This window comes from Clarias gariepinus, chromosome 5 (assembly GCF_024256425.1).
Source record: "Clarias gariepinus isolate MV-2021 ecotype Netherlands chromosome 5, CGAR_prim_01v2, whole genome shotgun sequence".
Classification (NCBI taxonomy): Eukaryota; Metazoa; Chordata; class Actinopteri; order Siluriformes; family Clariidae; genus Clarias; species Clarias gariepinus.
This window is the reverse complement of record NC_071104.1, coordinates 29026981-29038777: the sequence shown is the minus strand read 5'-3', so window position 1 is coordinate 29038777 and position 11797 is coordinate 29026981. Positions and strand designations below refer to the sequence as shown.

At 38.5% G+C, this 11797-nt stretch overlaps 1 protein-coding gene across 1 annotated transcript; it reads right to left on the bottom strand.

The window, feature by feature from the left end:
- Positions 1-83: 83 nt before the first annotated feature.
- tgfbr2l (transforming growth factor beta receptor-like) lies at positions 84-11314 on the bottom strand. Its single transcript, XM_053496025.1, has 7 exons — positions 11108-11314; positions 7701-7851; positions 5547-5749; positions 4594-5435; positions 3262-3403; positions 2797-2924; positions 84-1863 (listed from the first exon to the last, which is right to left on the bottom strand). Exons 1-7 carry the CDS (start codon positions 11160-11162, stop codon positions 1576-1578), a joined length of 1809 nt encoding a protein of 602 aa, XP_053352000.1. The 5' UTR covers positions 11163-11314; the 3' UTR covers positions 84-1575.
- Between the last annotated feature and the right edge of the window lie 483 nt (positions 11315-11797).

Here is an 11797-nt window from a genome sequence, read left to right as displayed (position 1 = left end):
TTATCGTGCAATTTTGTTTTGGTCATGCGGTAGCTTGAAGGTGCTGAATCAAACCCTTCCCAAAAAGAAATCTTAAGACACAATGATGTATAAACCCTTTATGAGTATATGATCTGTACAGTTGTGACACCAGTTCACAGTAAGGAAAGGACAAAATGGCTCAATAAATGTGTCCCCCTTTTTTCTTTTTTTATGGTTCATCATTTGACAAACCTTACTCTACCTGCCACTTTACTCAGTGCCTGATCATGCTATAAGATCACAGATATTCACAATCTCTTTAGAATACTTATTGAAAACAATTAAACTATTATGTATACAGATAGCTTAGATTTCCCAAGAGTATCACAGCATTAAAATCTTTGTGTTATCTCACTATAGGCTGTGGTCTAGGTGCGTTATCCCATTCTCACTGAAAGTCTTTGAAAATCTTTTGATGTGCTGTGGCTCTTAGGGAGGTGGGGAGACGACCAAAAATAGTCATTTGACTTCACACAAGTTATTTTAAGACAAGATTATGCTCAGTGTGTCCTGACTCTAGACCTAGTGCCTGTCTTTAATTGTGTTAGTTTTGTAATAAATGGTTTAATTTACCAAAAGAAAAAAATATATATATTTAACATTTTTGTTCTTTCCAGAAACTGCATCTGCTGATTAGGTAAATTCATGATGGAAGTCTGGTTCAAGCTCTTCCCATAACTTCTTGGCAGAAAAGTGTGTGACCACTTAATGTGAGTTAGACAATATGGCTAGCAGCAACTGAAGCAGGCAAGCAGTAATTAAATGTGCAATATAACAATGATCGTAACCAAAAGGAACTTAAACCTCAAGTTTGTGGCAGATTTCAAAGCAGCTATGAATTGTTTCCATAAAGACAGGCCTATGCACATGGATTAATTTAGAGTAACAATAAAACGCTTTCTGATTTTCCTTCAGCTGAAAAAAAAAAAAGTCCTTCCCGCTCACTTGCGTGATGGGTCTTTAAAGCTTATGTTTGCTTCAAGGCTTGTGGTTAATCGAACTGAAGCCCCTCCCAAAACCAAGCTCGTGAGATGACCGCATTGTTGTTAAAAGCAAGCGAGTCAGAGGGCAATGGAAAAATTCAAATGAGAAAATGATGTGTGGTAAACAGTTTTTGGAAAACATTTTTTGCCAGTAGAAATGGCACACACACACACTGCCAACACAGCAAGGACGCTTTCTTTGATGCTCAGTGTCTTTGAGGAATCTCTCATCCAACAAAAGCAGGATTTCATATATACGCTACAATCTGAACATTGAGCCCTTAAAGTGATCCTTTTAAAAATACTTCAAATAGACTCTGCTTGGGGGCAAATAACTTCTGCATGGGCATGAAGTGGTTATGGGGTCGCCGTGAACTCCGAAGCCAGTGCTTATATCATCACGCTCATCCTTTAGTCCCTTCTTCAGTGGTGCATTATGTTCATTAAGTCCAAAAACAAAACAGTAATATTTAAAAATAATAAGAAACCGATGAGGGAGACCAGCTCCACATATTGAACCAATATATATTACAAAAACAAGTCTGGTTTGCAGGGCTTTGGGGAGGTGTGGTCACGCTTCACTCAGCGGCCTTAGGGAGGTTGAGGCTTGAGCTTCGACTGTGGCTTGAGGCTGAAGAGGGCATGCTGGCGTCGTGCCAGCGTCATGCTCCATGTGGTTAGAGGGAAGAGGGGAGCCCTGTTGCTCAGTGGAGTTGGGGATACAGACGAAAACAGTGCTGCATTCGAGTTCTTCCTGCGCCATAGTGTTGAAGCGTTCCAGCACACAGTGTGCAGTCAGACGTGCCTCTGGGTCATGGTCCCAGCATTCTGTAATAGTGGCACTTAGAACCTGCATTCCCTGTAATGACCAAGAACAAAGCTGGTATCAGGCAATACACCAATCTCAGTGAGAAAGAAGAATACAAATTAGACAATAAAAATAAAAATAAAAATCACATGGTATGGCATCCAGAAGTAGGATTTCTTAACTTTCTCTTTTCACTTGTACTAATTCAGTAATTATGCAATGATTTCTGATGGAGCCGTACCTAAGAACTGCTGCTGTAAACGAAAAGAGACTCTACTGCAAAAGTAAGTATTTATTATGCAACCACACTTAAGAGAAAGAATCTTGAATATAGTTGAATTTAGCTAAAATTGAAGTGGCACATTTGAAGGAGAAGTGAAATAAAGACTTGAGTTAAGGGGGGAAACTTAATTAATTATTTATTTGTATTAAAGGCCCCATATTGTACCATTTCTTTAACAATACATTTTGTAAAGGTTGTTAAATGGAACAAAAAAACATACAATTCTAAATTCAGTTTGACTCATTTACAATTTACTTTAATAATATACTTGTGTACATTTAAGTGTAAACACTTAACTGTTATTACAATACAATTTTGAGTTTTCTGAAAGTGACTACAATTTTGACAAATTATCCACTTGCACTTAAGTATATTTTTCTGTGCCTCCAATGTCAGCAGTATCAACGTGATTGTAATGAGCTATTAAAAGACCATTTCTTTTTTTTACTAGATGTGCATGCAAATTCGTTCACATGGAATTTAATTGCACACTCATAGATGCATTTTAAAAATGTACAACGCCATCTGTTGAAGTTTGGAATTAACTACCATGAAGTGTGTGGAATGAAGGTGTGAGATTGCGTTTATTAAGTAGGTTTTAATGGTTTTAATTTTTTTTTTTTTTTTTACAATGCCATCTGTTGAATTTTGAGATGAATATATATTTTGAGTATAGAAGATTTATTTATTAGTGCACATACCGGATGTATTGTCCAGCTGAGTGGGATGTCTGGCCGTCCTCTGTCCCTCAGCACAAGATCCCTCATGCTGTCCACACATGGCTGATCACACACCTTCGAACCGAATGGAGGCTCATAGCTCTTCACCTCTGCCCAAGCAACATTCATTTAGTTACCCTTCACTTTTACTCAAATAGTCAGTAATTTTATTTTTCTATGGATGCTGACTTGTCCAAAAGAAAAACTTGTCCATCTGTTGAAATGTTTACTCAACAATTTCTATGAACAGTGGTTATAATGCTCACACAGCACATAATGGATATATGTAATTTGTCAGAGCTCCTCGAGTTTGCTTTTCAAACCAAAAAGTCCATTATTCCGTGGCTGTTTTAAATATCATATAGCAGAAGCCAATGATTTGATTCATGTTTTACAAAGGCCTCTGCAGTCCTGTTGGATTATTTATAATGGTCTCATGCCACTTACCTCCTATGGCATCACAGCGAGAGGCCATTTCCCACAGCACCAGAGACATGGAGTACACATCCATCTGTTTAAAGGACTCCAAATCCTCCAAATTTACTCGAGATTCTAGGACCTCAGGGGCCATGTAGCGCGCTGTTCCAACCTTAGAGTTAAAGATCAACTTATAAACGTAAAACAGCTGCAGGAGGTTAAGAGATTTTTTAAATTGATTTTAGGAAATAAAAAACTTTCAACTAATAATACCTGCTTTGAGAAATTTAAGCAATAATTATTTTAATGTTTTTTTTAGGACTTGATAAGATATTAAACAAGTTAAAAAAAATTTAGCAGTTATACACAAACATTAAACTACAGCAGTTTAAAAGAAGAGTGGATGGAACAAAACAAAGCCCTACTATACATTAAAGCAATCATATATATATATATATATTAATATTATAAATACAGGACACAGTATATGTGCATTACAGTTGCATTTTATGTCTTGTTTATCAGTGTTATCGAGGTTTAATAACATTAAAATATTGTTAATTACAATTGTAAGCTCTAATTTATGCCATGTTACTTATTATTGCTTCTTTTAGAATTTTCATAATGTACAGCATAATTAGTATTTTATGGATTAGAGTAGGTTGCTGGAATTTTTGGCTTTTAAACCTTTTTCCTTTTTCTCTCATGTTACAGCATCAGTTAATCTAACATTCTGTGGTCGCTCTAAACCAATGCGCTCACTACAGCAGACTAAACCCGTGGCTCAGTGCAGTCTGTCATCATGTAGTCATGATGCCTTGCAGTACGGAAGTACTGTGATGAACAACACAATGCAGATTCGACATGTTGCTGACTTTGCTCTCCACTACATAGAAATGGATTTGTCCACGCATGCCAAAATACCGTGATTTTGGTGGCGGTAACATTCTTACTAGTCATTTGCTTGTAATAAAAAAATGTTTGACCAGTGTATTATTAAAAAATAATATATTCTGTTGAACTTGAGGTTTATCTTGATTTGTAGCCTAATCTTGATCTGGCTTAGGTTTCTGACCCCTGTGCTAAAATATGGAGTTTTTCAGAGAGCAGAACGTTTGCTTCCCAAACTTAAATTCATCCTAGGAGGATAAAGGATGATGAAACTAAATAGCAGGAACAGCAACGATTCCATGCTATGCATTTATAACAATCTGACTAGTAAAATAATGTTAATAAAATACAATAGGAAAATGTTGCCTATGTAAAACAGTTTGCAATAATTCATAGCAATGATATGTCCCTAACAATTTATAGGACAACATATAACATCATAATTCATAAGGTCACATAAGACTTCCTCACCTGCCCACTGTTGGCAAAGTCATCCACAGTGAGAGAGATGTCCAGTCTTAGCGCGAGACCAAAATCACACAGAGCACACTCGTTGTTGCTTTTCATCACAATGTTGCTGCTCTTTAAGTCTCGGTGTGCGATTGGCACCTTCGGGGTCCCACATGGTGTTGTGTCATTGTGCAGATGCGCTAGGCCTCGTGCCACTGATGATGCCATTGCGCACAACTGACTCCAGCTTAGCACATGGTTTACTAAGAAGTCCTGCAGATTCCCTGGTGCATGGTAGGCCATGATTAGCCAGTACTGCCTCTGGGAGGTGCTAGCTGTACCTCCACGCTGCTCAGCAGTTAGAAACTGAACGATGTTCTCGTGTTTCAGGTTGGGGTCGGAAAAGATGGATCTCTCATTGCGCCAGGAAGCATATTCCACAGCTGGGAAGATTTTTACTGCCACCGTTTCATACTGGCCACATTCGCTGTGGTTAAGTCGTGCTCGCCAGACCTCAGCAAATCGCCCCTTACCAACCAGGGCCTCCAGCTGGATAGGTAGATGCTCGGTGTTATGGTTTAGACTGTTGGCACAGCTTGATGATATGTCTGAATTAGCATCTTCTCCGAGGGATATAAGCTTGCCATGGTAGTCACTGGTGTTGGCTTCACCCGCACACGCCTCCGGTGGGTCTAACGACTGGTAATGTGTGCGCTTTGGTGCCCAGTCTTTAGGTTGTTTGCTGAGGTGGCGTGTGCGGTAGAGGTAGAATGCCATTGTAGCAATCACAGCTACTAGGAGTGGAGGAACCAGGCTTATCACCACTACGGGAATCACATCTTTACCCTTTAGCCTTGAGAACCCTAGAGAGAAATGTTTTCAGAAAATCAGTTTACAGAAATATCACCTACATTTTATGGGAAAAAAACTATTTTTGTGGTTATTATGATTATTATTGTTAGTAGTAGTAGTACCATTTGTTCCCTTCTCAAAGACGAGCCTGTCATTGCAGTCGTGCTCCCTGGTGCAGCTGCAGAGAAACAGCAAACTGTTTTCAGAGGGCAGTGAAGTCATGACACACTCTGTGGAGCTGGTGTTAGGCAGCACGATGTTTTCCAATGCATGTTGAGGATTGTGGCATAGAGTCTGCACGCTCATACTCTCATTTTCCTTCTTCCTGTAAACAACACACACACAGAAAACAATCAAAGGGACTGTGAGACACAGCTGAACGTTTCAGAATCCAAGATTTTTGTTCTTGGTTTATGATAGAAACTGTACATAAATCTTATAATAATATATAATAGTTTGTACTAATGCAAATTTAAACCATGTTTATTAGTATTAGTTGTGGATTTTTATAATAAAAGCTATTAACGAAATAAAAGTAGATGTCTTAAAACATTTGGGCAAAGAACAAGACCTTCCCTTTAATAAAGGCAACTTCGTGTACTGTATGTGCGTCCGTGATGGGTGTGCGCCTAAATCGTGGGAAAGAGTGGGCGCGGCTGGGGCTTTTCCTGCATTATAAAACCAAGCTGGGAGTGTAGCTTGGGGTCTGGTCCTGGAGATCTATTGAGCAGAGATACTGCGGATGCTTAAACGTAGAAGAGTGGCATGCGAGCGGGGTGATGTAACCACCCCAAGAACTTCAAAGATGCAATTGGAATATTGCCAGTTGATCTCTGCGTCGAGGAGAGCTATGAAAAGACTGCACAAGCTCCCGCGGCACTTTTACTTTCATTAAGAGCCAGTCCTCGGATCCCACCGCCGAAGAGGAAAAGGGCACTGTGCTCTACGATAAGGCCCCTTTTCGCATTTGACTCCCATCTGTGGCCGCACCCAAGCAGCACTGACCGGGTCCGGTTGCCCAGTCAGTGAAGAGGGTAGCCAGTCAAGGGAGCATGCCTGGGGCCGCTGCCCAAGTAGGCCCACTCTGCCCACCCCCATCGCCCGCCAGCCCCGTTCCCACATGCCAGCTAGGCACTGTCACCAGACCTGCATGTGCACACATTCACTACTTTTCTTTCCTTTTTTCCCTCCCTCCTTAAACCCTTTTCCCATTTTTTAAATTATTTTGACTTATTTCCTGTAAGACCTCGCCTTGCGTTTTTTTTTGTGCCGCACATGCGTAAATCCTGTTACAACATGTATGTAGTTGTCTATATAACTTATTTTGTGCTGGTATAATCATTAGTTGACTCCAAAATTAAAATAGAAATGATTGTGAAGTTGAATGTGTGTTAATTTGATAAACAGTGAGGTAAAATAAAAAAAAAGCATTTACTACAGACAGGACACAGATAAATGCTTGAGAATCTGAGGTTCTTCTATATTTACAGTAATGTATATAACATGGTCAAATAAACTTGGGGGGAAAAAACATAGGAATGCTCTTTGACAGCAAAAAATATGCATAACCAGTGGTCAGGGAATCCCTGCTCAGGAGTTTTCTTTGTACTTCTTGCCAAAGTCAACTCTTTTCTGAAGGTTATAAATGTGTTTGTTATTCATCCTGTATTCGTGAGGAGTTTTTTTTTTTTTTTTTTAATCTGACTCTCTTACTCAAGCCATGTGCTTTTTTCTCTGCTCCCCTGAGTGCTGGCTATCTCTCACTACACAGCCAGATTGTACTACATGGTCAATCAGAGGTCAGTTCTATAAACTTCCCAGAAAAAACGCCTCGGGTGCCAAACTGGGCGGAACTAGTTTAGCGGAAATCTTTTAAAACAGAGTCTATTATGATAGCAAAGGTCCAGAGAGACATACCTCGGCTGAAAGTTGGTAAAAGCTCATGTTGTAGTTACTTTCAAAAAAATCCTCACATTTAAATTTAAATACACTCTTTGATGCCAATGTAAAGATTTAAGAAACCACCAAAGTTGTGCTGTGTATGTCACTCACATTTCTATACGTAATTGTTACATTTCTGTAGGACAAAAAAAAAAAAAAAGAGCTGAGCCTTGTGGGTTGTGGCTGTGGGATGACATGAATCATACACAATGTCCGAGCATTCAACCGCGTCTCCAGACTCAGCCATGGCCCACTCACACATCAACACGGTGGGAGTTGGTGGTGGTGGTTTAGCTTAGTGACGTTGCATTCTATAAACGCTAAGACAGACTTACCATATAGCCACGCAGACCTCCTCGGCATGGGTGCAAAAGGAGCTGAAGTTGCAATTGGTCATGCAGATGTTGTCCTCACACTCAGGACTGGACTGGTCACACCACTTACAAAGGTTAGTTGTTATATGAGTGAACGCACTGACCTGTAATACTAAAATGTGCACAAATAAAGAATAAGCAATTTAGTACATAACGCTTCACACTTCAGTCACATATTTAGTCAAGAATTACTGACATAGAACGCTATTTGTAAAAACATCTGGCATAATTAATGGCATATTATATATATATAATATAACACGATTTTAATGAGAATTAACCAAAATAACAAATGCCTCTTTCTGGTTAATTCGTGCATTTTTGTCATATTACTACAATAATAAAAATCATAACAGGTGACAAGTGAGCAGTTGCAATCAGTCTTAATGTGAGCCAAGTCTTTTTGGGAAGTGTTACACCACATCTGGAGACTACAGAGAGCTAAATGGATTTGGATGATATACAGTGTATATTGTGTGTTGGAATGAGTTTGGTTTAGTTGTCAGTGTGGATGTGTGTGTTTCTTTTGAGGGTGGAGGGGGTTCTCGGTGCCTGTGTTATGTCGGGTTCCTTCCCACGCATCTTCCTTCCGCTATCCTTATACTGCCACATCACAACAATATTAATTGATTGAAACCAGATGACGGGTAAGCTTGATTGTCTTTGAAAGTGTGGTGATCTAATAGGATGGAGTAAACATGAAAAGAAACAGCGCTGATATTTCACAAAAGCTTCCAGATGTTCACTGATGCCAGCCATCAAAATATACATGCAAGTGAGAAAGAAAGAAAGAAAGAAGAGAGAGAAAGAGAGAGAGAAGACTCTAAGAGACGAGTTAAAATAAAAAAAGTTGTATTTTTTTATTTACTTTTTAATCCCCCTCTCCAAACTATAAAGTAATTAAAATCAGCAGTTGACTGCTCCAGAAATAAATTAAATCCATAAGTGTTCACTCTGGCCAAGTTTGAAGAACAACCCCTCTGTACTTATGGGAAATCCAAAGGCCACATGATCACAGGAGGCCCAGAGATGTTGGCCTGTAGTTGTTTGGTTTGCAGTCAAACACACTTTTCTTCCTTATCCCATACTTATAGTTCACAACCTACTCCAATAGAGAATACTAATACTCACAATAATATAATGCCACTCCTATAAGGATCCCAGCTATTATACAATCTTCTATTGATAAAAGATACCAAACAATACACATCTGCAAAGAGATCACATGCCATAAAGTGCCGAAAATTAGAAGATACCTTTTTTTGTGTTTTACTCTTTATTCAATTCTTTACTTGGCTTGCTCTTACTGTTGCACAATTTCTCCAGTGCACCTGATTCAACAAACGGGATGGCGTGATACTTACCTTCTGAGATGAACAGGATGTGTGCTTAAAAATGAAACACACTAAACTCTTTAATCCCAGTTTGGGAACTTTTCAAGCGCAGTTTTCCTAAAGTGCAGTTTTCACATTCTGCCACTGTGTGGCATAAAGAACTCCATTCAATAGTCTTAAAAGCATCAAAATAAATTGATAACAGCATAATCAAAACATCACCCGCTGGCCCTGTCACACGCATATGATATACAGATGTATTCAAGATTTCCTCTAAAGCTCCATGGCCAAAAAAATGATCCAATGTATTTTGGAGCAAAATGTGAACTTATGAACTGATGAGCTCTTCCAAAATCACAAGAGAGAAATCAAATATTAAATTAAATTTGGAATTGTTTTTACAAATGCCAATTCAACACCTATGATCTCATGCCAAACACTAAATATCTATTTATCCTGCTTATGATCACGTAAGTTTCCTGCCCCAAGTTAATACAAAAGAAAGATAGTTTGGGGACGAGGAGAAGAGAAAGATTACAGACCCATGTCTCTTTCATCATAGATCTTTTAAGCCCGGCTTGACTGTATCTGATTCTTTGCTGTAAGTGGGACAATTTGCGCATTGTGTGAAACGATGATGGCAGGGCTAAGAAGAGACTGTCACATAACACTCTCTGTGCATTTCGTCTATCTGTGTGTTGATTCAATTCATCAGAGTTGGCACCAGTTTATCACGTGTGCTTTCTGCCTTTCTTCATAATTACCTAATTCATCTTCATTAAGCACAACTTTCAACAACAGTTGCCGGGCTATGTGAATAAATGAAGAGCTTATGATTTTGCTCTCTCAGACAACACTAATGATTTTTTTTATTGCTGTTTAAAGTAAAACCATTCACTCAAACACAGTCTATTTAAAAAAGCCTCTTCTATACATAGAAACCAAAGATTTTTGGAGCTTTATGACAGATTTTCTGATAGAATTTTACAAAGACATTTTACATGGACGTAGTGTATTACGATTTGTGTTTGTGTATACAAAATAAATCCTGTCCTCTAATAACATTCAGTTATTATTTAAAAATCAATATATAGCTTGTATGAATGTTTATTTACGACAACCTGTTTAAAATATACAAATGCAAGTTAAACAATAGACAGACCAAACTGATTCAGTTTTTTCTATCCTTCTTGAATCTTGAGAGGTTTACTGTATTTACTTTTTCATATTAAATTAGAAGTTTCAAAAATAAACATTGTAGAGATATTGCTGATTATATCCTGAGTATGATTTGCCTTTGATGTTTTTTGTTTGTTTGGTTCTTTGATGTTGTTTTTTTAAATACATATTTCTTGCTGGATGGATAAAAACTGTTAAACTGGATACGTCTATGGAATTGAAGAATCAGTTTAGAAGAACAGCTTTTCTAATTAATAAGCTATAAGCTTGTATATGGGCTATATTATAAGATAATAATAAAATCTTTTCTCAATCTTGCTTTTAATATTCAACACTACACAACACACTTTGTACTGTAAAAGAACAAAATTATGATACATTTTTACTGAGATCATTTTTGTGCTGATGAGAAGAGATGTTAGTTCTAAAGTTCTCCCACTTACATATACAGTACATACACTTACAGATTATAGATATAAATATAAAGAATGATGTGTTTATGTCTTATCTTTGCACCATCTTTTTGTAAAGCTAAAAGTCCAGTACCTCATGAATAGAAGGCATCTCTTGAACATCTTTCCAAGCAACACGTCAAAATACTGTAGCATGTCAAAATACTACGCCGCCATGTTAATTATTTGCAGCCATCTAAATGCATATAAAGTCTTATAGTTACCTGAAAGCGCATATAGAACGATACTCTATTTACGTCATAAGAGTCTCTAGTCTGTTTGCCCTGCTGATATGCAGTTATGGACAGTGATTATCCCGAGACCCTGATGTCGCTAGCTGCAAATAATATGAACACAAAAGAAAGCGGAGATGGCTATAAGAAATCTCTGCTTTTCTACTCACGGCGCGACAGAAGGACGCATATGAAAGGCGTGAATCTCCAGCCCCTGGGCTCCATAGTTCTTCCCTCAGACACAACAACCAAGTCAGTAAAATTCTTCTTTGACCTTTCTCGCTGTCAGAGACAAAAGAAAAGTTTGCATGTATACTTTTTGGGGCTGTCCTGTGCGCTGTAAGAGCTGAGCCTCTTGGACCGACGCGTTTCTGGCCTCGGAGGCGGATCCAGATGTTTTCAATCCAGCTGTGGCAAGCGGCCCGCCCAGGAACTGCAGTTTATTCATGCAGACCAGTGGTCTGTTCAAGAGCCTATCAATCCACTAATAACCTTTATTAGTACAAGAGAAACGCTTAAAAGATTAAATGACATTGTACCAAGATTTTCGACCTGTCTTTATAAACTCTCGCATGCATCATGTCCTAAAAGTCTCATGTCCCATGTCTCCACACACACACAAAAGGGAAAAAGGGAATTTTTTTTTCTCCAGCAAAATGTAACATTAGTTACAAAACATCCTGTACATGATTGATACTTTCTTTGGAAACACACACAGAGTCTTTTCTCCCACTCATGATGAACTCGTTCACACATCTGGTGTTATGCATCTGAATGCTTCATTATGCTCATGTCCCCGGTGTTCTGAGGCTTCTGGCACACCCTAGAACAGGTCAATGGATCGCTTATCAGTTCAACAT